The sequence below is a fragment of the Fistularia commersonii genome, chromosome 29 (genome assembly GCF_037954325.1).
Source record: "Fistularia commersonii isolate RoL2024-O1a breed Wild chromosome 29, RoL_Fcom_v1.0, whole genome shotgun sequence".
Taxonomy (NCBI): Eukaryota; Metazoa; Chordata; class Actinopteri; order Syngnathiformes; family Fistulariidae; genus Fistularia; species Fistularia commersonii.
Window position 1 is genome coordinate 659,813 of NC_141312.1, and position 24,463 is coordinate 684,275.

The 24,463-nt window shown below is 51.7% G+C and overlaps 3 protein-coding genes across 5 annotated transcripts; 2 read left to right on the forward strand and 1 right to left on the reverse strand.

Moving 5' to 3' along the window:
- Positions 1-6,997: 6,997 nt before the first annotated feature.
- Positions 6,998-10,301, reverse strand: LOC147216539 (uncharacterized). 2 transcript variants are annotated; one of them, XM_086176789.1, is made up of 5 exons: positions 9,944-10,158; positions 9,443-9,764; positions 9,053-9,164; positions 8,360-8,707; positions 6,998-8,287 (listed from the first exon to the last, which is right to left on the reverse strand). In XM_086176789.1, the coding sequence occupies exons 3-5, from the start codon at positions 9,129-9,131 to the stop codon at positions 8,181-8,183; spliced, it is 534 nt and encodes a 177-aa protein (XP_086032915.1). In that variant the 5' UTR covers positions 9,132-9,164; positions 9,443-9,764; positions 9,944-10,158; the 3' UTR covers positions 6,998-8,180. The 2 variants fall into 2 exon arrangements, with proteins under 2 accessions (XP_086032915.1, XP_086032914.1); XM_086176788.1 differs by having other exon boundaries at positions 9,443-10,301.
- Positions 10,302-12,007: 1,706 nt separating this feature from the next.
- On the forward strand, positions 12,008-14,844 carry thy1 (Thy-1 cell surface antigen). The gene is made up of 4 exons (XM_086176834.1): positions 12,008-12,072; positions 12,509-12,552; positions 12,631-12,957; positions 13,061-14,844. The coding sequence occupies exons 2-4, from the start codon at positions 12,522-12,524 to the stop codon at positions 13,165-13,167; spliced, it is 465 nt and encodes a 154-aa protein (XP_086032960.1). The 5' UTR covers positions 12,008-12,072; positions 12,509-12,521; the 3' UTR covers positions 13,168-14,844.
- A 1,022-nt stretch (positions 14,845-15,866) lies between these two features.
- Positions 15,867-24,217, forward strand: f11r.1 (F11 receptor, tandem duplicate 1). Of its 2 annotated transcripts, none has more exons than XM_086176830.1 (10): positions 15,867-16,185; positions 18,056-18,115; positions 19,985-20,101; positions 20,831-20,974; positions 21,498-21,700; positions 21,815-21,917; positions 22,325-22,432; positions 22,675-22,720; positions 22,883-22,943; positions 23,055-24,217. In XM_086176830.1, the coding sequence occupies exons 1-10, from the start codon at positions 16,140-16,142 to the stop codon at positions 23,088-23,090; spliced, it is 924 nt and encodes a 307-aa protein (XP_086032956.1). In that variant the 5' UTR covers positions 15,867-16,139; the 3' UTR covers positions 23,091-24,217. The 2 variants fall into 2 exon arrangements, with proteins under 2 accessions (XP_086032956.1, XP_086032957.1); XM_086176831.1 differs by having other exon boundaries at positions 22,708-22,720.
- Positions 24,218-24,463: the final 246 nt, after the last annotated feature.

The following is a 24,463-nucleotide window of genomic DNA, read 5'->3' on the forward strand; positions in this document are numbered from 1 at the left end:
CCCCTTTCCATATTTCTGGGTCTGTTACAGGTCACAGCAGGTCAATCTGACAAGCCAGAGGACAAAACATTTTCCTGTAAGTGAAGCAGGATTTACAGCTGTCAAAACAATCATCCATTACCTTGGTTTTTCTTTCCCTCTGCAGAAACCTGCACCTTCTCCGCTCCTTCAGCCGGAGGGAGGCGAGCAGAAAAGGCACAGCTGCATCTGAGGCTCTGCACCACACCTGCGTCGCGTAAGAACCGTCAGCCGGTGTCAGAAGGAGCAGCGAGCTTTACCCGCATCGCATTATTGCGCCGGCCGCGTGTCAGGAACAGTCTGGAAAACTGGCCGAGCCACTTCTCAAGATCAAATCTGGAGCGATGCGTGAAAAAATATCATTTTATACACAGTATGCACAGCGACACGGATGTATCTGTACACAGACATGGCACATTCTCCTCACGAGTCAGCGGAAAAGACGAGCGGCGTATCTGTGAGGTTTGTCCGCAGGTGTGTGTTTGGGGGCGGCCATCTTGGAATGCCGACCACGTCACCGCGGAAACCAGAACGTGAAAACCCCAGATCTCTCCACGAATAGTGACGGCGCGGCGGCGTTCCACGCGTGACCACGTCCGTCCCGCAGCTCCGGCCAGAACCTCCGGCCTCGTGCAACTCGTCAGCTTCTACTCACCTTCCCTGGCGTTCTTGTTTCCTGCGCTCGGACACCGAGGCTCGGGTTCCTCGGGTTCCTCGGGTTCCTCGGGTTCCTCCAGGACCGGACCCGCAGGTCTCGGCGACCGTTTCGAATAAAGGCGGTGCTTTCGGCACGTTATCAGTCATTTTGTGATATTACGGAGGACCGGGACGTACAAATGAAAGGGCTCACACGGAAATGTTGGAGAAGCACGGCGGCTCTGGTCTCCTCTCACAAGCGTCTCTCAAGAAAATAAAGGGTTACTTGGATTGAGATGTTTATTTGTGGAGCCCTTACAAAGAACCCCTGAGGTACCCTTTCTCTTCCAGCAGGGTTGCTTTCAGGAGGGACTCCGGGTCACACCGGCCTGTTTGCAAGCGTCGGGCGTGAACATCCGGCTCCGGACACCTCGTGGCGTTCAGAGCTTGGCGCCCGAGGAGAGCTGAGGCTGGGTCGCGGTCACGTCTCCGTCCGGCTTTTTCTTGCGCCCCGATTTCCTCCTCCCGGCGGGAGGATTGGGGAACACCGGGTAGACGGGCCAGATAGTCTGAGCGGTGCTGCAGGGGTGATACTGGTTGCTCCTGGCGACGGGAGGATGAGGGAGGACCTGGTAGACGGGGTGGACCGTCTGACTGCCGCCGAGGTTGTGGCCGCCCCTGGCTACGGGAGGATGAGGAAGGACCTGCCCGGCAGGATGGACGGCCTGGCCGGCGGCGGCGGCGTGGAACTGGCCGCTCCTCGCCACGGGAGCATGAGGGATGACCTGATACACCGGCTGGACAGTCTGGGCGCAGCTGAGGGCGTGAAACTGGCTGCTCCTGGCGGCGGGAGGGTGAGGAAGGACCTGGTAGACGGGATGGGTGGCTTGGCCCATCGTCGCGTCGCCGTCCGCCTTCCTTTTCCGTTTTCTCCGCGGAGGATGAGGAAAGACCGGGAAGACGGGCACGATAGTCTGGGCGCTGCCGTAAGGGCGATCCTGGCCGCCCGGCTCCGGAGGGGGAAGCGGACACTCCTGGAGGACGGGGCGGACGGGCTGAGCGGAGCCGTCCTGGACGCCGCTCTCAGGACATATCTTGTGGGCGGGCTGGACCGGCGGCCCGCCGGCGGAGGGAAGGTCCTGGCCGCTCGGGTCCACGGCGGGGCGACCGCAGACCTGCTGCACGGAGCGGACGGCCTGGCCGCCCACGTAGCCGTGATTCTGGCCGCTCGCATCGGGAGGGTGAGAATACTCGTTTTGGACGGCGAGGAGAGCCTGGCAGCCGCCGGGGGACGGGAACTGAGCACTTCTGCCGACCGGGGGCTGATGAGGGATCTGGTAGATGGGCTGGACCGTTTGACCGCAGCCGAGGGGATGGTAGTGGCCGGTCCTTGCGGAGGGGGGGTTGGGACAGATCTGGTAGACCGGCTGGACCGGCTGACCGACGGCCACGTCGCCGGCAGCCTTCCTCTTTCGCCCAGACCTGGTTCTCCTGGGAGGCTGCGGAAAGACGGGGTACACCGGCCACATCGTTTGCCCGCTGCCGAAGGGGTGTTCCTGGCCGCCGGGCTCGGCGGGGGCGTGAGGAAAGACGGGATAGACCGGCCAGATCGTCCGTCCGCCGCCGTAAGGATGGGCCTGGCCGCTCTGCTCCGCGGCCGGATTGGGAAGGGCCTTCTGTCCACCGTGGAGCGTGAAGTCACGGCCGCTCGTCTCCGCCGGGAGGCCCGGGCAGGCGGCCTGGATGGGCTGCGGGGTCTGGCCGCCGCTGTGGCCGGTCTCACCGGGACGAGGACAGGCCTTCTGGACGGGGTGGAGGCTTTGGCCACTCGTGCAGGGTTGATCCCGGACGCCGGGATAGGGATCATCGCCGGGCACGGGGCGGACGGCCTCGGCGCTGCTCGGGCGACGGTTCCGGGCGTCCGTTTCGGTCGGAGGACCGGGACAGACCTTGTGTGCGGGTCGGACGGTCTCGCTGCCGCTGTCCGGACCGTCCTCGCCGATCGTCTCATTCACGGGACACTTCCGGAGGACGGGGTTGGCGGCCTGACTCCTCCTGAAAGGCTGGGCCTGGCCGCTCGGCCCCGCCGGAGAAAGAGGACGGGCCTTCTGGAAGGCCTTGTGGCCGCCGCCTGGATGGCTCTGGCGGCTCCTTTTAGCGGGAGGACGATGGCAGTCCTTCGAGACGGGGCCGCTCGGCTGACCCCTGCCGGCCGGAGGGTCCTGGCAGCTCCTCTTGGCCGGCGGACAAGGACAGACCTTATGAACGGGCCGGGAGGTCCTGCAAGAAAGTATAGGCTATTTCACCAATTGCCGGAGAACGAAACCCGTCCGACTTCTCGACCTCCGTTCCTACGACGACGCGTTTGAGCAAGATGTTCCAGACGGGCAAGAAGAACGCGCTTCATCGGGCGATGGACTTACTTGGTGTTGGAGGAGTACGACCACTTGGACTGGCACAGGCTGCTGAAGTGATGCTCCAGCACCTGGCGAGGCGTGATGCGTTTGGACGCGTCCAGCTGGAGCATACCCTTCAGCACGTCCACAAAGGTCCGCAGGTCCGCCGGCCCGGCGCCTTTGTCCGCCGAGTGTCTGAAAACTCCGGCGCTGAACTTGAGAAAGAACAGCCGGGGTCAGAGGGATCGATCGATCACCGTCGGTCCTCTCGGTGATCGATCGATCTCTCGGACCCCGGCCGTGTCGGGTATGTTCGAGTGTTTTCCGGGCGTCCACCTACACGCAGGAGATCGTCCAGGGAGCCCAGGGCGAAGCGCCTCGTCTCCCTCGACTCGATCCCCGTTTCTCTGCGATACTGCGCCTGCGACTGGAGAAAACACGGATTCGGTCGTGGTCGCCTGCAGCCGGCAAGTACGCCGAGCGTCGACCCTTCGGCCGAAACTCACCTTGAGTTTCCAGATGCTGGTCGAGCGGCTGTAAAACTTCTGGAAGAAACACTGCGTCTTCTGGCCGGAGTTGAGGAGGCTCTCCGGAGGCTGACCGTGGGTCTCCACGATGTATCTCATCTGAGGACGTAACAGAGTCGGCGCCACAGGAAGGACGAGCGATGATTCTCGTCCAATGCCTTCCGCGACAAATGACCGAGGAGCGGGTTTCCGCGTTCGCTAGTTCCCCTTCAATTGCTAGCTAGATTTCCCCCGCGTTTGGAAAGCTCCACGGCACTCTCAGCGTGGGATTACCATATCGTATTCGCTCGCGCCGGGGTAGAGGAAATCCCCGAGGAAGAGACCCGCGGCCATGCAGCCCAGCGACCACATATCTATGGCCTCGGTGAACGGGAGCCCCAGGAGGATCTCCGGAGACCTGCAAGAACACAACGCCCGGGGTCACGTTAACCACGAAAGAGACTTGCGCCATTTCGATGTGCTTTGGCACGATTGCTATTTCAGCGCAGACCCTTAGCACACCCGGGCGAGGGGCCGCCGCGAATGTTCTCGGTTCACCGAAGCAGACAAAGCAGAGAAGCGCCATCCCCGTTTGCTCACCGGTATGGACGGGACTGAATGTATAAGCCCCGCCTGGCAGCAGACACCTCACAAGCCAGGCCAAAGTCAATAACTTTGACTCTGTAGGGCTCTTGCGAGTGATTGACCAGCATGACATTCTCAAGCTTTAGATCGCCATGTATGATGCCTGCAGTCTTCAGGTGGTCAAGTGCGTTGGCGAGCTGAAGGTTGTTAAAGTTGCAGACAATGTCAACAATAGCCCATGATTTGAGTGCTTGGTAGTGCAGAGAGGAACGAAGCGGGTCCTACCTGCTTCACGACGGGGCTTATCTCCTTCAGGTGGAGAGGCTTGAAGTGCCTCTCTTTCATGAAATCATAAAGGCTTCTGTCCAGGTGTTCAAACTCAAGACAAATGTATCCTTTGTACACAAAGGAGTCGTTCCACTGAACGATATTGCACTTCTCGGAGTCCAGGCTTTTGATTTTGTGCAAGGCTGCAATCTGAAGGCGGATGAACATTGACATCGGCCTTGTCGGAGGGACGGCTATGAGAAGGCAAAATATTGTCACGGACGAAGGCTCTTTACCTCTTCTCTGGCTTGTTCCTTACAGCGACCTTGGTTTTTAATCATTTTCACAGCTACCGTCTTCCTCTTGTCCGCCCTCGTGCATTTCACAACTTGCGCAGAGGCGCCCTGCCCCAGCAAAGATAGGACCTGGTAGCTGGTGGTACCGGAGCGGAGGCAGCCTTTCGCGGACGACTGTTCACAACTTGCGCGGTACGACGAGGACATCTATGAACACATCGGAGGAAGCTGGCGGGATCTCAAACCTGGAGGACACACCAGAGGACGGGGTGAAGGTGACACTCCAAGTTGCACCGCGGACCAAAGCGACTCGTTCTGCCTGGTGGCACGGCCACAGGCCTCACTCTGCGAGCACAACGTGGACTACAGATGGAGAGCGGCAGCGGCGCGATGGACCACGACACCGGCGGTTCCCTGCGATCGGACCAAACCCGAATGGAAACATTATGCGGCCGTCATTTGGACGACCCGGTTCCCGCAGCCGCCGCTTGTCCGACTCATCTGAGATGGAACGCTAGGAACTTTGATGGTTGGCATCGATCGGCGCTGCCGTTCCGCTCCGCTCCGCGCCCGGTGACGCGTCGCCTTCGAGTGCAAGTAATTGCGTTGTCGGTCAGATTTACAGAAACTTCTCGCCCCACGAGAAGTTTGAAGGGCTTCCCCTCGGGTCTGTGAAAAAGGCAAGCTGTGATGACACAAAGGGAGGACCGCTGCTTGTGATGTTGCTGTGAACAGGCACTGCGGTATTCGGGAAGCTAAAAACACAGAAATGTCCGACACGCTATGAAACCGAAGCGCGGGCCGAGCGAACGGTGGCAACGCTGCTTGTACCCAAGGGAACGCTCCAACGGACGCACGACATTCATGATCGACAAGCCCTTAAAATGGCGCGCAAGATCGGGCACTCGTTCTTTGGACAAAAAACAAGAGTCTCTGAAAGTTGGTGATTTCTGTAGACGGCTGGACTTCCTGTCCGGTGCAGACGTGCACTTCCCCTGTGAGACATGACAGCCAGAACCTCCGTGAGGAGACAACCTTGACCCACAATGCATTGCGGATTTATACCTTGCCTGGAGCAAGGTAGTCCACCTTGTGACATCATAGTGGCTACGTGGCTTCGACCTCCCCCAAAGCTTCCGCCTCCCCATATATGCGATGTCGGTGTCACGCGTTCCCCGCACCATGACGGCAGAAGCTATGCTGCCGTACGGTCGCCACATTCAAGACGGGGCCTGAAAACAACGGTTGCCGGCTGACCTCGGGTCCACCGTCACGTCCCAGAATAGTGTCTTAAGGCCCGTACTCACCGATAGCAGCAGTTCCCTTGGAGTTTCCACAGCGGAGAAGAGACGCGGCGAAAGTTAGGGATCAACAGTCCCGAGTGTCCGGTTCCCGCCGTGGTGACGAAATATCAGGACGTCCGGACAACGACCGTGAAGCTCAAACTTTTCCCAAAAGTCAACAAAAGTGTCCGGCCAGTGATTTATACACACTAGTCCACCGCCCAATCACAGTGGCCGCCGGGCCTTGTGACATCACAGCGTCCTGTGTGCGCCCCCCCCGTGTGACTTGACAGCTCCTCCGTATGACATCACAACCTCCGCCGGCGCCCCGACTTCCTGTGAGCCGCCGGACATCCCGAGTCGCATCACAGCTTCCACGGCGTCCTGTCAAGGAAGGTCACGTGATGTTCCTGGGTTCGCCTGGAAGCTGGTGGTGCTTCCTGCCCAGGCTTGGGGTTCACGCTCCTGGCCGAGGAACCAACGGGCGGAGGCGAAAGCGTCTCGTCCTGCCGATCTTCTTCACCTGAAGACGTTCACCTCATCCTCGAGGCTTCTTCAGAACCGGAGAAATCCAAGTCCAGTTGCCACGACAAAGGGAATAGTGTTAGGAGAACATTCATTTATTCAATGTCTGCACCTCTGGGTCGCAGAGGTTCTGGAAGGCGCCGGTCCATCACAGGGACACACATGGAGACGCACAACCACACACTCATTCATTGTCTCCAATGAAGCTCCTGCACGTGGAGAAGCCGGAGAACCTCGAGGAACCCCATGCAGACACAGGAGAACATGGAGGCTCCACGCAGGAAGGCGTCCTGGGGAAGCAAACCAGGGACCTTCTGGATGCGAGGGGGCGGAGCTAAGCACTGCCGCAACACGCTGCCTATAAAATAAATACTTCACATAAAATCCTGACTTGAAGTTCCTTATGTTTAGTTAGCACACACTTACACACTCACACACACACTCGGGAGACAGAAGGAGCAGGAAAGCAGCACCAAACATGAGTGTGTGTGTGTGTGTATTCATAGCTTTATTGTTATAGCTTTGTTTAGAGCAGTCGATACACTTTGAGGGGTTCGGGGGTTCTACCATACAAAAACAAGGCTATTCTGTTTGCAAAATATAACCACGTCTTGATTAAGAGTGCAAATAATAAGAATCCACTAGGCAGCGACGTACGAGAGTGACGCAGCGTGGAGGCGAGCGCCCCCTGCCGCGCACGTGCTCCGAGAGGGGGGTGCAAGAAAGTTTGTTAAAAACACCCCGGGGTGGTAGTTTGATGCTTTTCTTCGCCAATAAAATCCCCATTTCCGTCTTTTGCTTTCAGCCTGTTTATGGTTTTCAATCAAAACACATTCAAGGCAAATTTAGAAGGGCTTACAGCGTTATCGCTCTCCCAGCGCTCCTGCTGCCGCCGGAGGTCTGGTTTCGGCGTTTGGACGCCAGCGGGACGGCAGTGACTCAGCAGACGCTGCAGATCTCGGAGAACGTGATGGTCAAAGGGAGACTCCTCGCCGAAAAGGTGAACGTATGAATTGAGCTCCTCAGAGCGACGCCGGCTGCCGGACATTAAGTTGAGTGTTATTATTATTTTTCCCGTCGAGGGAAGCGTCCCGGATCAGCTCATCTGGTTTGTGAGAAGGAAAAGTTTTTAGTATTGTTTGAACACGAGTGTTAGTATGTCATCGTCTAAATGAGGTGTTAGATATTCTCTCAGATTATTAAGTGGATTAAATCCTAGAGAAATGTAAAAATAAAACAAAGGAACAGATTTTTTTACATGTATTAAATTCTCCAATTTGAATTTATGATCTATAGCGCTTATCTGGGGGCGGCTATCCCCGCTGTGATTGGAGGAGAGGAGGGTCCCCCTGGACCAATCACAGCGTGGGGATGTTTGCACAGGCGGGAATCACCTGTGAGGGGGCGGAGCCTCCCAGTTTATCATCTCAGAGAATTTGTGTGTTTATTTCTTGCAAGTGACTTCCAACATATAAAGTGTGAGTGAAATGGGAGAAGATCCTCGGCTTCCTCAGGAAGGAACGCGGCCGCCATGTTTTCCACATTGGGTTTCACCGGAGGGGTTTTAACCCCCCGACGAAAAGCAAAGACGTGAAGAATCCAGACCCTCTGGTACCGAGTTCCACGCCGCCGGAGCGAGCGGAAAGTGTCCTTCCGGCTCCTGGACCATCACGGGCTCAGGAGACCCACGGCCGCAGGAAGTGACATCAGCAGCGCCGGCAGCCACGGTGCAGATTTAGCCATGACGCTGATGGCGGAGCAGACGGGCAGGATCCCTGCGGGAGGAGAGCGGAGCGCCGGGTCAGGCGGACCTCCTCGGCGGCGGAGGTCGGGTCGAGATCACTCACTGTGATGGACCGCCATGCTGTTCTCCTTCCACTCCGTCCCCTGGTAGACCCTGCAGGTGTAGGTGTAGGGCTTCTCGTCCGTCATGGGCGCCCAGGTGAGGCGGCACAGCGAGGGCCCCACCAGGCTCACGTTGCTCCGCCGCCGGTCCTCGGTGGACACGTAGGTGACGGCGTTGGGGTAGGTGCTCCCCACCAGCCGGCTGTCCTGCCGGTACTCGCAGTAAGGACCCGGGATCTGGTAGGTGGGCGGGAACTCGCAGTCGATGCGAACGTTGCGCTCCATGTAGGTCACACACGGGAACATCTGAGGGCCTCGCGGCGTGAACAGGTAGGAGTACCAGGTGTTCACTGGAAGGGACGCAGGGCGGACGTTACCCGAAGGAGAGCCTCGAAAGCGGCGAAGGCCCCGCCTGAGAAGACACCTGGAACTACATCTGAGACGCCGTCATGGATACCGAATCGATTTCTACGTGGTTGGAGATCTTCTCCGCCCGTGCAAAGACACCGTAACGACGCAAACATCACGTCCACAAGGCGGAGGAGCTCGGCGGCTCCTCCGGGAACATGTGGATCCCTTCGTCGCACCGCCGTCCAGAAGGAACATCCACCCCGACCACCTCCCACGGTGAAGGGTCTGGATGCTGTCCTGGAGAAGACCTCTGGAGAAGACCTCTGGAGAGGACGCGCACTTACTGTGGCTGTACTGCGCCGCCGCCAGCCGCTGCAGCAGGAGGAGGCAGGCCGAGAGGAGCAGAGGCGGCCCGCCGGGCATCTCTGCGACTCGGGTGGGGAAGCTTCACCGCGCCTGCAGGAGGTCAACACGGGACATCACGAGCGGGTTCGGACACGCAGCCCACGGAGGACTGGATGACGATGCGTTTTTGTTGTTTTTTTTCTCCGGTTCCCCTGCAGCGCCGGACGGGACTACGCCCCTGCAGTGACTTTTCACTGCACCAAAAACTAACACGCACGTCCGTGTCACCCCCCCACCCCCGCGTGGAGAGGGGCGGGGGAGGAGGAGGAGGAGGACGGGGTGCAGCTGCAGACCTCCTGGAGAACAACGCGATCCCGAAACGGTCCTACCTGGTCCCGCCGCTCAGGGTCCCGCACCGCGCCGCGCCGCCGTGCTGCAGGACGCTCTGCAGAGAGAGAGGGGGGGGGGGCGACGACGCTCTGACGCGCACAAGAACACGCACGGACGATGACGACGATGCCCGAGTTGGTCGACGAGTCCGGATGATGGAGTTCTTGCATTAAAAAAATTGAAAAAGTTGAACTTTTCGGGGGTTTTTAGTCGCGTCTATTCCACGCCTTCCGCCAGCTGGCCTCCATCCGCGGCCGCCGAGAACACCCACGGACACCCACTGACGTGGGGCGTCTGGAGGCGGCGGGGCGGCAGCGCCCTCTGCAGGACACACGCAGGAAGCACCGTCACAATGCACCGACACACACACACACACACACACATACACATATAAGAATGCATGCACAAATACCCATATATAAACACATGCATACACAGACAACAACAATACACACACACAAGGAGACTTCCAGTGCACACACACACACACGGGGTGTCACCTGACGCCGGTCAGATCCTGGTTCCCCGGGCCGTTCACCCGTGCTGCGTCCAGGAGGGGCTCACACTGCTAACGTTAGCATGCGTGTCCCTGTTAGCTGTGACAGGGCCGCGTCCTTCTCCAGTCAACTCAGTCATCTGAAACCATTTGCCTCGATGTTGTGATGGTTTTCAGACCGGATGGAGATTGGCCGAGGGCTGGGTGGAGGCAGGTGATTGGCTGTGGCGGCGGCGAGCAATAACAAAGTAACTTGCACAGGATCCAAGGACATAAAGAGGGGAAACGAGACTTATTTCTGCATCTGAATGGGGTCTTGCTATGATTAGCACAAAAATAAAGATGTTGCTTCGAAGGTCACAACAACCTTTCCCTCTTTCCACTCGGTCGAGATACGACGAGAGGTCGCGGTAACCTTGACCTTCGGCCTCGGGGCCGTGCACGCATGCGGCCGGTTCGGGGGAGATGCACTCAAGGTGGTTTTTGTCATTTGTATAAACACTGAACGTGGCCTTGTGTCTCTGCACGAGGCCCCGTGACGGTCCGGGTGCGAGATAAGAAGATGGACGGTGACGGGACGATGATCGCAACACGAACCGGACGTCTGTGGTGAAAAGGTTTCTAAAGGTGGCCAGACGTGGACGTGAAGCTCATCTCCTCCGCCGGAGCTTTCCACCTCCCGACGGCTGTCGGCGGCCTGCAGCTGATGTCTCCAGAGCTCCTCTGGATCCCGCAGCTTCCCGTCCTCTCGGCTCGCCGTCACGAGCCGCCTCTGCGTTACAGAAGCGAACAAACCGTCAATCTTCACACCGAAAGCACGCCTGACAAAGACGAGGCATCGTTGTGTGTATTCACTGATAGCTTAGCGTCACACAGCGGCAGAGTTCTGGGAGCGAGGGCGGGCAGAGGCGACCGCTCTGACTTTCCTCCGCAGTGTGTCGGCGGGAGCATCGAGCGGCGGCGATGCAGGGATCGCCGTCAGCAGCAGAATTCCTAATGAACGTCCTCGGGTGAGCTCCCGGTCGGCGGGAAGTTAAGACGCGAAGCGCCTTCGCTGTTTGCTGTGCTCGGCATCTTTCGGAGCTCCAGGGAGACCATGAGAAGGACAGGAGACCAGGGAGAAAAGGCTGCGCTGTACAGAGGTTACAGCGAGGTTATCCAGCCATCCATCCATCCATCCATCCATCCATCTATATATATGATAAGATAAACTTTATTGATCCCCATAGGGGAAATTCCTTTGTCACAGCAGTGTAACAGTTATAATGTCAAAAAAACGAAATAAATATGTGTATAAATATAAATAGAAAGACAGACGATGGCAAGACAAAAAAATGAATACACAGCAGATCCATCCCTCCATCCATAGATGTACAGTACATGTCTTTGACATGCAGTAAAAGTAAAAGAACAGGTCTGCACTAAACATGAATTCAACCTAATTGATCAATATCAATCAAATCAATTGATAATGGGAGTGTGTGTGTGTGTGTGTGTGTGTGTGTGCGTGTGTGTGTGTGTCTTTAAACCATCATAATGTCAATGATTTTTCATGTTGACACAATTATACATGAGAGTGGATCTCTTGTTTGGAGTGACATTGGTATGCTACTTAGCTTAGCTTAGCACAGAAACCCGGGTACCAAAGCGGCGTACCCGTACATTTAGCCTCGTCACCAGCATGCTGTTTATCATGTGCTGGGGATACATTTGGGATATCATTGTACCCACTGGAGGCGTGCGCTCGCAGCCTAACTCGAGACATCATCATCATCATCATCATCTTCATCAGAATCTGTCCAGAAAAGGTCTGGTTTGTGATTCGGCCGAAGTCCGGACACGTTTCGTTTTCCCCGTCTCTCAGCGGTCCGGCTCTGTGGACGGACACCGGATCCTCCGTCCCGCGCTCCGAATCAATGGAGATCCTGACACGATATCGAAGACCGTCCCCAAAGAGCGGCGTTTCCTCTCCCCCCTCCTCCCTCCGCCGCCGTCCACCCCCTCCCTCCCTCCATCGCTCTCTCCCTCTCTTTCTCCCTCTCCCTCTTCATTTCTTCTACAAGTCGACCTCTACTGTATCTCCCTGGCATCGCGCTGCAGACACCGAGGGAGGCTGCAACCGCATCTGACAAGGTGAGAGCGTTTCATTCGGTGTCGGTGGATGCGGGAAAAAATCATACACGGGACGGTGTTTTCACAAGACGTGCGTTTCTGCGTCACTTCTTTTTCTTTTTTACTCGGCGTGTCGTCCGGTTGGGTCGGCATTTAAACGACAATGAAAGCAAACGCCAGTCACCGTCACACCGGCTGCAGATAAAATGCTTTATCTGATATTAGTGAAGAGAAACAAGGCGAATAATCAACTTGCACCCCCGCTCCTCCTCCTGTGAGGCTCAGCAAAGAAAGGCGAACATAAGTTTGCAATCCCATCATAGTTGACAGAGTGTTTTACCAGGCTGTTTCTGACACTATTCCTCTTGTTTTTGTCTTTTCTCGCTCAGCTCTGCATGTAAATGGCTCATTGGCTCATCCTCGCCTTCTTTAACCCCACCTCCCTTTTTTCCCCCAGGAAAGTTGTGAGAATGTTCCTGCTCGTCGCTGCGTTTCTCTTCGGTAAGGTCATTTGCGCCAAAGCGCGAAACCGCGGCGGCCGTCTGGCGGTAACTCGGTTTCCCCTGTGAATCCTCCCAGGCTTGGCTTCGGCTCAGAAGGTGGTTCAGCTCCAGTACTGCTCCCTGGGGGAGGCCCACCTCAGGATGGACTGCAGGTACGTGCTGCCGGCCGAGTCGCCGGAACCCTTTTGCAAGTTCACGCAGGGCGAGAGACTCCTGGACACCACCGACCCGGAGGAGGAGCAGCACGCCCCCTTCAAGAACCGGGCCAAAGCGCGCATGTTCCCCGGCAACATCTGCCGCCTGCTCTTCAAGAACCTGCCCAGCGGCAAGTCCAACTTCACCTGCAATATCAGACTCCCGGACTCCGCGACCACAGCCACCAGAACCTCGGTGGTCGACAAAAGTACGTTGTTTGTTCTTTTTTCCCCCGCAGGCTGCCCGATGAAAAAAAAAAAGAAAACAAAAAAAAAAAGCTGCGTTACTTGATGTTTTTTTCCTTCACGCAGTGCTCCTCCTCCCCTGCTCTGCTTGGAGCGTCTCCTTTCCGAGCTGCAGCGGCCCGCTGGTGACCTTGCTGACACTTCCCTCGCTGCTGACGGCCCACTGGCTGTAAACCAGATGCAAACGGCGCCGCGAAACCTGCCGCCGGACGCAGCGGAGGCTGCGGGTTGACTGAAACGCCAACACAGTATACTGTATATTTAGTAGCCAAGTAGTCACATGCTTGCGGGCTTCCGCTGCATCATGCAATCACTACCGAGAACACATACTACTACTGTACACACATTATACTACTGTGTACTGCTGGTTACGACCGGCGCAATGCACGGCAGAGGTCTGCTGCGACGCCACAGAGTCACTAGATCTGCGCGGTAATGACACCATTTAGACGTGCACGAGGGGAAGCCAGAGGGCCGATGAGCTGACGAAATACTATTAAATATATACATATATATACATCTATTAAAAAAAGCACTTCACGCGAGTCGTAATTGTTGCAAAGTTCTCGAGCCAAGAAAGTATTCAACCGGCCATCGTGAGCGAGTGAGAGAGCGAGAGGTGTGACGGCTTTTCTAGGAGATGCGTCACGGAGGTGATTTTACTTATTTATTCAAAGGTCTCCGAAGTGGGCACCGTGGGGGGGGTCTGCATGACTCAGATGGTCAGGCGATGATATCTAATGTTCAAAATGATGTATAGGATAGCCATACGTACATTTGAAAATGGATTCAGCCGTAAATGAACTCAATGCTAACGTGAAAATTCAAATTTTTTTGCCTCAATGTGAGTGAATTTGACAGACGGCTGGTGCGGCGGACTTGCCGGTCTGGAATGGTTTAAAAGCAGAGGTTTCGGGGAGCCGTGCACGCTGGCGTGCCGCATCGGACGGTGCGAACGCCGTGTTCGCTTTGGCCGACGTTCGCCCCCTGGGCGCGGCTGCGGCCACGCCGTGACGAGCCCCATCCTGTTTGCGTTTTATCTTTACGAGCCGGCGCCGCCGAGTTCGGACGGCGGGGAAGCAATATCTTAGCTGGCAGCCGATCGGTGCATGAGCAATACGGTGCGTATTCTTATCAGACACCTGCTGTACCTAAATATTCGTATACCTCTGAAAACGAGCAGTTTATTCAGATCCACGTGGATGCCTCTATTTATAAATATAAATCAACTATGCTCTTTATGGTGTGGTATTTTCTGTGGTACTATTTTTACTAACGGCTGAGTAGATATGTAGGCAAAGCACAATCATTTAATTCTACTATATAGTGTGTATTGTCCTGTTTTGGCACTGAACAATATAAACTAAGCTGCGTGACACACAGAAATTAGAGGAGGTTATGCATGAAATCTGGGGATAATCCTGAAGTGTATCAGCGTAGAAAATAAGAAAATGCCAGCTGGAGTGACAGCCATGAGGATATACCAAAGTTTACGTATATGCAAAGAACTCCTGTATCCTGTCTTATCAGCTGGTTCAGCATTTACCGAGAGGAAAAAAATAACAACAAGAGTCCAAACCTTTGCTCATACCGGTATTAATCCGAGCAATAAGTGTGTGTGTGTTTCTCCAGAGCCCGACGAGGAACTCATTTCACCGACGCATGACCGGCCAGTGTTTGGCCTAAATGTGTTGTGGAACTGTGTTGCGTACCGGTGGAGTGATAAATCATCCTGTCTGTTTTTAAAGTCTTTTTCCCGGGAAAAGAAATCTCAATTTACCATAATTATGAATTAGCCACCCATGAGATGCACCGTATCAATAAAGGTTGATGTTTGACTGGTTTTCATACACCTGTCTTGCAAAAGTCTGTGTCATTTATCTGCACATCCTTGATGTGCTTTCTGTTCCTCTTTTTCAAAAGATTGTTTGGCTTTAAGACAAAACGCATGTTCTTTCAAACCACTTTCAGTGGCAAGAAAACACACGCAATGTGTGTCTGATGTCTGAAAGCGTATCCATCAATCTACGAATATCAAGACTCGACCGAAATCCAATAGTAGCGGCTATGATTATCAATGAAACATTGTGTGTATTACAATTAGCATCCAAACACAATCACACACATAAAAAGCTCTATCCATCTGCCTTAACACAGCCAACGGGAGAAGTGCGCTACTATACTCGGATTGGCGACTGAAAACTACCCGTAATAATAAAAATAAGAGGATTAAAGAACACCGGGAGAAGGGCAGAGGAGGTGAACTGAAGTTAAAACTAAATCATTCTTGAACAGGGACATAGAGGGAAACAGGGAACGATGTTAAAGGCGAGTAATTAAACAAAGAAAGGTAATTAAAAGCAAAGGAGAAGGGGGTTTTGGTCTCCCGAGTTCCTCGGCTCCTTCACACAGACAGCAGACGACACACTGCGGTTTTTCAGTCGCTGAGTGTCAGTGTTTTTGTTTACCCAGGAGGAACATCACTGAGGGTCAACCCACCGAAACCCAGCGCGCTGAACCATTGCCATGACGACCTGCAGCTCATTTACACACACAAAACACACAGCCAGGCTATTGTTGTGTCACAGACACGGAAGGGCTATTTTATATTTGTTAAAACTGCAAGGTTTTTGGATATTTAAAACTAATAATGATACAACTGGCCCACTTTGGGTCATTTTATGCTTTGATATTTTTATAACAAAACCTCTCTCTCTCTCACACACACACACACACACACACACACACACACACACACACACACATTGTAACATTTTAATCCGGGAAACACCCGAATGACGGTCAAACATCTGTTTATTGAGCAATAGCTGTTGTTGGCCGCAGCGACAGGCGCGCAGACCGGAAGTCCAGCGTCGCCGTTTCCGGGTGACGTCACCGTCCGACCTGTTTTTCCACCTCGAGCACCTGCGGAGGTCCTCTTACCGGAAGTGACGACACACAGGTGTAGCCTGGCCCCTCGGCGAGCTGAAGCCAAACCCGCCCCGATATTGGCAGGATTTTAAAAAGCGCTTTCGTTCTTAACGGATATTGTGATTTTTATTTTCATTTACATCTCATTTGCGGTGTTTTGTTCCTTCTTTTTTTTACCTGTTTGTATTTCGGGCTGAACATCCGGGGCCTTGAGATGTTGGCCAGCCTGCTGGTTTCGGTGGCTTTGTTTGGAGTGACAGGTGAGTCCAACCCGACAACGAAAGCAACGGCCGTTTCAAATACTCACATCAAATTTAAGGGCTTTTAATACTCCCAAAATAAAATACTAGAGCTTTCGCGATGTGAAATTCGACACTTCAATCCCCGGTGAAGGTAGTTTCGACCGAACGGAAGCGCTCGACGTCGGCCTGTACCAACTCAGGTACAGGGGTCGGTGCTAGCTTCGGGTGTTTATTTAACATCTACCTCCGTTAAAAATAGTGGAATATAGAGAAGTTTGACATTCTCTTATTTATTACGGAGAGTTAAAAACTTTAACGGAAGCTTATTTAAAGTTACACCTGTTACGGCAAGAATGAGGCGGAGCCTCCCCTCCCTATCGCAACTTGTTTCGACCGGGCTTCGGCCCTTCGTCGCCCGGCCTTGCGACCCGGGATCAGACTAACACCTGGAACCTCAACGCATTTCCTTGCACTTTGCTGCATTTCATGTAGATTTTGCACACTTTTGCACAACCGGGCTGCAACAGCGGGCCAAGTGAGATTGTGCGTGTGTGTGTGAACGTGTGAGCTGTGGGCGGATGTGCGACAGTTTCACCCGAAGTGTTTTGTGGGCCCAGACAGGAATGAGGAGAGGCTTCTTTTTTTGTCAGTGTGTCAAGTTTCACTTAAGTCACTTTGAGGTCTAATTTGAACACACACACACACACACACACACACACACACACACACACACACACACACACACACATCTGTGGTGATGTGATCCTATGTTGATTGGTAGTGATGTATTGCGACGGCATCTTCAGAGGCCAGATCGAATCAGGTTGTCCTGAAATGGAAGTAAACCTGTTCGGGTCGAGAAGCTGCCGATCTGCATTCTTCATCCTGTGACCTGAACATCGTCATGCAGTTGACTTGACCTCTAATCCTCCTTCCATTTAAAGCTCGTTATGAGTCAGTCAAAGAAGTTGTGTGTAGTCAGACGGTGACCGAAACTAAGCCTTGACATCATCATGTTGAATTCTTTGGCGTCTGTGACACATTTGGGCCCTCAGAGAGCTGAGGCTTTCAGTCTTAGTCTTTATACTGATTAGTAAATTTTTTGCTTCAACAAAGTTAATTAACTCCAAGGAGTCTGTTGTAAACGGTAACCTTTACCCACACATCACATAATCACTTAATATTTGTGAGATTTGAATCAAAACAATCCATTATGTGAGCCCAGGTTTGGATCTTGTACTGGCTGTCAGTGTGCGTCCCAAACAAGGAACCAATATTTTAATTTAGGATGTCTTGTTTGGTGTGTGTGTGTGTGTGTAAAGAATTGCTGTAGTTCAGCTGCACCCACACACTGGTTTAAATCCACGTGGGCAGCGGAGCGCGGTAGCACTCAGGCTGACACTGTCATCTCAAACATATCACCAATGGAATATATTGCAATATTAAAGTAATCAACATGATATGGATGTGGCTCCACACACCCCGCATCCCAGGAGCTTCTTGTATTCAAACTTAATTACTGCAACACGAGCCGCTCATCCTGGGCTGAGCTTTGAGTCACAGCTCAAACATATAAGCCTTAAAACTCACTTTGAACCTCTGGATATCCTGGTCGGCGGCTTTTTCTTCACTTTCTGGTTTTGTTTTCAAGCCTATTACATCATGTCTTAGTTTCTGCTCACCGTTGCCTGCTGGGGAAATTGTTTAAAGAAAGTGACTTCCTGTAAAGATCTGATATTACATTAACAATTTAGATCACATAGCTAACTTTTTATATGCCTCATTTTCCTTTATATTCTGCGTAGGCAAGTACACAACTACAATATACTGCTGTGACTGTGTGTCGTACATCCCATTGTGTAACTGTGGTGTGTGTTTGTGTGTCCAGGTGTGAGTGGCTTCACCGTCTCCACCGCCAATAAAGATATTCGGGTGAAAGAGAATGAAGGTGAGTCCTGGAGTCAAGAATTTGAATGTTTTTTTTATCAGTTTTTTATCAGCTTTTTATCAGCGATCTGACGGTGTGAACGTGCAGTGTTTATCTTAAATGTGCGTTATCATAATAAACACATTCTGATTCCCAGCGTCGGCTTTTCCTCAGTCGGGCGAGGAATTCGGGGGTCATTGATCTGGCGTTGTAAACCCCTCCCTGGTTTCCTGTGTCCGTCCTGCGCGTCAGCGGACGCTTCTCTCTTTGGGTTTTTGTGGCTTGTCGAAGGATGAGGAGGCACTTAGAGAGACTGAGAAGGTGGCTGATTGCAGGGCCTGCAGTATTTCTTTGTAGACCACAAACATGGATTTATTAGACTCTTGTTTTCCTTCGAGGTCACCACAGTGAATCATCTCCTCCATCTATCATCTTCTCTCACACCACCTCACATCTTTGCCTCTTTCACTCTTTCCTCTTGACCTCCTACCTGGCAGTTCCAACCCCGGCATCCTTCTAGCAATATCCTCACCATCCCTCCTCTGTGCATGACCCAACCATCTTAGCCTGGCTTCTCTGACCTTCTCTCCAGATCGTCTAACATGTGTCGTCCCTCTGATGGTCTCATTCCTGATCCTCTCCATCCTGGTCACTCCAAAAGAGAACCTCAACATCTTCATCTCTGTGACCTCCAGCTCCGCCTCCTGTCTTTTTCTGTATGAGACTGGGAAAGGGAATTAATGTCCCCTTTTATACCCTTCTTGAGTGAACACACAAACTGTTATCTGTTCGTCTGATTTGAGTTTGTCTTTGGATAAGAGCCGTGTCTGTGGCATAAGTAGCTTTTCATGGGACAGAGATATGATTGTCAAAACATTCATACTATGCCACGTCGACTCTTTGAGTGAGAGAATTACAGTCAGGTTGTATTTATTATGATTTCCAGACTATAAGCCGCTATTTTTTTTTCCACACGCTTTGAACACTGCGCTTGAACGATGCAGCAAATCGATGGATTTTTTTGGGGGGCAGTTGAGCTTCACGCCGCCAAAATATTGAGCCTCGTCACGTCGGACAGATGAAATGAGTGTGAAATTCTGAGGCCGTTCAATTCCGACAGCCAAGAAGACGACTTTAATGGTTTTAGTGCGCGGGAGGAAGACCAAGATAGACATCAGCTGGAGGAGGACAAAGAAAATGGATGGATGGACTTTTCCTTGACTTATTTATTATTCATCTTTTTCATCGGCTGCATTACAGCCACTGTTTGGAAAAAAGCATTTCCAGTATGTATTTGTGGATGTTTCTGTGTAAATATCTCATGTTACAATGTGGACACCTGCGGCTTATAGACAAGTGTGGCCTAAATATGTACACATACATTTATTTTAGCAGTGCGGCTAATATTCAGGTGCGCTCAATAGTCGGAAAATACTGCATATGGCAGTTGTCTTATGACACTCCATGTAGAGCAGGTCTTGAGCACTCTCTTTAAGATGATCCACAGACAATAAACTGTCCTCCAGAAGTGAATGTTCGGCGACAGGGGCGAGGAAACGCTGACTTTTTACCAGAACCCAGCTCAATGTGCCGCTTCATAGGACGGTTGAAGTTGGGAAATGGCTCATATTGGTTGTAGCCACGCAGAAATGAACCGTCCTTGTATCTCCATCATTTGTTGGCCTTCTTGCGAAGAAAGACGAAGCTGATTGTACTTTCTAACGAAGTACAATAGAAATGGTGTGTTTTGAAATGACTGTAGTTTGGAATCGTGTCTGCAGCGCAGCCGGTGGATTTATGCTAAAGCCTGTTCACTTTGTGACGATCAAGTCGGAGCTGTGTTTCTGTTCTTATTCTCCTTCTGTTTGTCTGTTTTGTTTTCTTCTCCAGGTGTTGACCTCACCTGCTCCTACTCGGCCGACTACGGTAACGACGTCAGAGTTGAGTGGAAATTCAGCGACCTAAAGGGCTCACAGAAATATGTGTTCTACGACGGGAAACCCACAGGTCGGCTTCTGATTCACGTATTTTCACATTGTTGTTGTGACTGCTCGTGCATGTTAGCGTCCTGATCTCTATCTCACCCTCATCAAATTCACGCTATCTTTTCCTTATTCTAGTCCCCGCGGTCCGATCCAAATCTGCTGAAACACAGCAGATTTATTCCGAACTCTAGCTCGCCATGAAACCCTTTTTTTACTGTTTGGTTTGTGTCTGGTATGTCACAACAGAGTGGGAGTTTCCTTTCTTCTTTCCTCTCTTATTAACATAAGCAAACGCCAATTTTAGTTGAGAAACATCCTCTTTGTGTTTAAATATGCATTTCCACATGTGCCGGCTGCAGCTCAGTCTGTAGAACCGCCGTCCCTCTCACGGGAAGGTTGGCGGTTCAACCCCCAGCTCCTTTAGTTTGCACGCCGGCGTCCTCGTGAAGACGCTCCCGCTGGCTTGGTGACGGCCTGCATGCTGCCGTGTGGATGGACCTTGCAATATTCTGTCCACTAGCAAAATACATTTTTATTTGAACATGTTTCCCTGGTGGATAGTGATGCGGGATGAGGAGGAGGTGCTGAGCGAGCTCACGTATGGACTGACTGTCCAACAAAGTGTGTGCAGCTGATGATCAGCAGAGGGAGACAAAGGTTTCTCTGAGGGAGCTTTGACATCAACTCCAGACCCTCGCGGTCGACGAGAAGGTGCTCGGTTTCTCACCGTGACGCTGCGACTCTCTCTCAGTGTCCTACTCCAACCGGGTGGTGATGTACAACAACAACCTGAGGTTCTCCAAAGTGACGCGCTCGGATAACGGCATCTACACCTGCGAGGTGTCGTCAGCCAACCGGCCCTTTGGGGAGGTGGACGTGAAGCTGACTGTTCTGGGTGAGGACCAACGTGCACGCACCTCTTCGGTTCACTCGTCCTCCTGGTTTGGAACATAATCAAGTGTTACATGAACTCAGTCGCTCGTGTAAAAATATCTATGAACCCGCCTGATTTGAAGACCCTCTAAAATAACCCGATTATGATGTCGGGTTAAAATAAAAGATGATTAATGTGTGCATGATTACTTAATATGAGAGATGAGAACAACTTTATTTATCCCGAAGGATTGTTGTGCCAAAGTTTCAAGCAAAAATATAACAGTAATGGATAATAGTAGGAAGGAGGGAGAATAAGAAATACAATAAAATATAAATTGTCAAGGTTAAGGCTATCAAGTGTTTTAAGGTCTTAAGTACAAAGATTTGAAGATTCCCTGGGGCTGAGGGAAGAAATATCTAATAAATGATATCAGACCTTTATAGAAATGCAATCTGGAAAGTGAGCTTCGAACCCTGAAACTGATTTTGGTCTTAAGTTCATAGCAGGCTTTGTGTAACAACATGAAGGTTGTGTCCCGCAGTGCCGCCATCTGTCCCCGTGTGTGACATTCCCACCTCGGTGACCACGGGCCGCAACGCCCGGCTGTCGTGCTCCGACCGCGACGGCTCCCCTGCTCCTCAATACCGCTGGTATAAGGACAACGTTCTGCTGCCTCCTGAACCGCAAAAGATCGCCGGCTTCCAAAATTCCACCTATAAGCTCAATGCTACAAGCGGCGTCCTGGTGAGTGACGTCTATACACACACATGCACACACACTCTTATTCTGCACTGCGGAAGCTGTGATGATGCTTTGAATCCATCTTTTTTTCCCATGGGCTTTCGTTTGGCCGCTCAGGAGTTTCTGAATGCCGGGAAGAGCGACACGGCACATTACTACTGTGAGGCCTTCAACGTCGCCGGTCCTCCTCAGCGCTGTCGGGTCGCAAGGATGGAAGTCCGTGAGTGAGCCTCCGCTTCCTTAACACATTTCACCCTTCAGTGTTTTTCCAGAATGAGGTCATCAGGTGGCGCCGGGTGATACGAGAAACACTACGGTCCTGATTGTCACACAGCTTCCAGATTCTCTCAGGCTACTCTCTCGCTTGTATTTGAAAATGAGCCTGTCATTTAGAATCTACAATCTGATATTCAACCTAAAAATCCGTAATGACATATTGCAAATCGGCATTGTGTCTTAAGTTTTCGCAGACTCTTTAAAGTGTGTCAGCTGATGGCGTGGGGCTGATATGGAGCTCAAATAACATTGTTCCATCAGTCAAAAGTTGTACTTTTTGAGACGTTTTAAAAGATTGCTCTTTGACGATGCGGTGGACGGGCCTCAGTGTGTATCCGTGTGTCCCTCAAGGTGACATTAACACCGGAGGCATCGTCGCCGGGGTCATCGTGGCTCTCCTGCTGCTGGTCCTTCTGGGAGTGGGACTTTGGTATGCCAACAAGAAAGGATACCTGCCCAGTGAGTGAACGCCTGTATTTCATCGCCGCCCGCTCGCAGATTTACACTTTTCATCATTTAGAAATCGTGAATGCATCCCCAGCCGGTCCACCCCGGTGGACAGATTAATGACCGCGCTATTACAAAGTACAGAGGAGGGAAATAAACCGTGGGCTGTTAAGGAAGATGAATACAAAAGTCAAAAGAGATTTTAGTTTCCCCCTATTGTAACAAGTTCCCATAACCTGCTCACTGTTTTCCAGCTACTGACTCTGTTTTCTTTCTTCCCTCCACAGAGAAGAGTGAAAGGTAAAAAAAAAAATCCTCTTTTCTTATTAATGCTCCTTGTTGGAGTTTATCAGATAATCCAAAGCCTACTTGGTACTCCAGATGGTACTTACTAAATACCCAAAGATACACAGATTTCCCTCCGAGTACCTTTGTAACGTGCTCTGCTTTCTGACTCTGCAGCAAACCCAGACCCAACGTGGTGTACCAGCCCCAGTCACTGTACGGCGGCGAGGAGGAAGACGTACGTATCGTCCCGCGCCTCTCCAAGACTCACTCGCTCACTCACTCACCTCAGATTTTTACTGGGACGACTCTACGCTGTCGTAACAAGATGTTTGTCTCTGCGTCTCAGGGGGAGTTCAAGCAGAAGTCGTCGTTTGTGGTGTAGTCTGCAGGCGGCGTGTCTGAACGGAGGGCACGGCGGCGTTCGTCTCAGCGTGTGCTCTGCCTCTTTTCGCCAGGAGATTGTTTTATCGATCTAACTCGCTCCCGTGTTCCTTTTGAATCGAGGTGGACTGTCGTTTCAAATCCATCAAGCCGGAAAATGACATGAGATAATGATCGGCAGGGAAGTTTTACAAATTGCCGGCGTATCAATTGACTGGCGACTTCTTTTTAACGTGTTTTTTCTGTATGTGTGTGTGTGTGTGTGTGCGTGTATGTGTTTTATGAATTTCTGTACCTCCAAATGACAGAACTCTACTTAGCTTTTAAGCAATAGAAAAGTCAGTTGTTTTGTTTTTTTTAGATCCCCCTGAAATTTACCCCTCTGCCTGAATGCAATAAAACAGCCTTATTTTGAATGGTGAACACTCATTCCTCTGCAGAAGAAAGACGTCCATTTTCCTTTCTGCTATGCGTCACCTTAATTTCCTTCAGAATAGCATCCAGCTCAGTCTGTGCAAGTTGTCGGCTAGATAGAAGAATGCTGCTTCATCACAGAAGTGCTATCGAGATTTTAATAACCCCATCGCTGTTGTACTGTACAATATGTTTTTTTCTGCACTGTAAATATCTGATTTTACTTTTTCAAATGCCCAAGTTTTTTATCTTTTTTTTTTTAATTGAATTTGGATTTCTCACCAGCAACTCCCGACACGTACAATGACTTTCACATCTAAAATCTCCCCCAGACTTCTGCAGGAAACTCGGTGCAGAGAACCAGTCATTTCCTGTTCAGGCCGTCACTCGACACTGAGCCACAGTCAGACGTGAGGCTATGACACTGGAATGAAAACACTTTTAAATTATGACGAACCTTGTTAATATGTAACATGGATTTGTACGGCCACTGTTTTAGTTCTGATATAAACTGAGATTATGCGCTTGAGTTTCACTTTAACGTTTGCCATTTGCAATGACTTATTGACTTGGGTTGTCAAGGTGAGTAAGATGTCAGTGTCTGAATTGGGAAGCTGTCTTTACAATGTATGCACAAGCTTTGCAGGATATTTAGATTATTCAGCTGATTATTGTGACACTACCTTGTGATTAAATAAACTGTCTTGGTAAATCGGTCTGCTGTGGTTTCAGTTCATACGCTGGCAGTAAACGAGTTTAATTCATGATTCTGTTATCACTCTTCAGGTCTCCATTTGATTGAATGCTACTTCCTGATTCATCTTATTTCAAACTGAACACAGACACCATAATGTCTACTGCATGAAAGTTCTTGAAGATCAAATGGTTGTTACTGGTTAGACTTTTTAATTCCACTCCCTTCAGCCGTAGGGAAACTCAAAATATCTGTACTTAAGACAC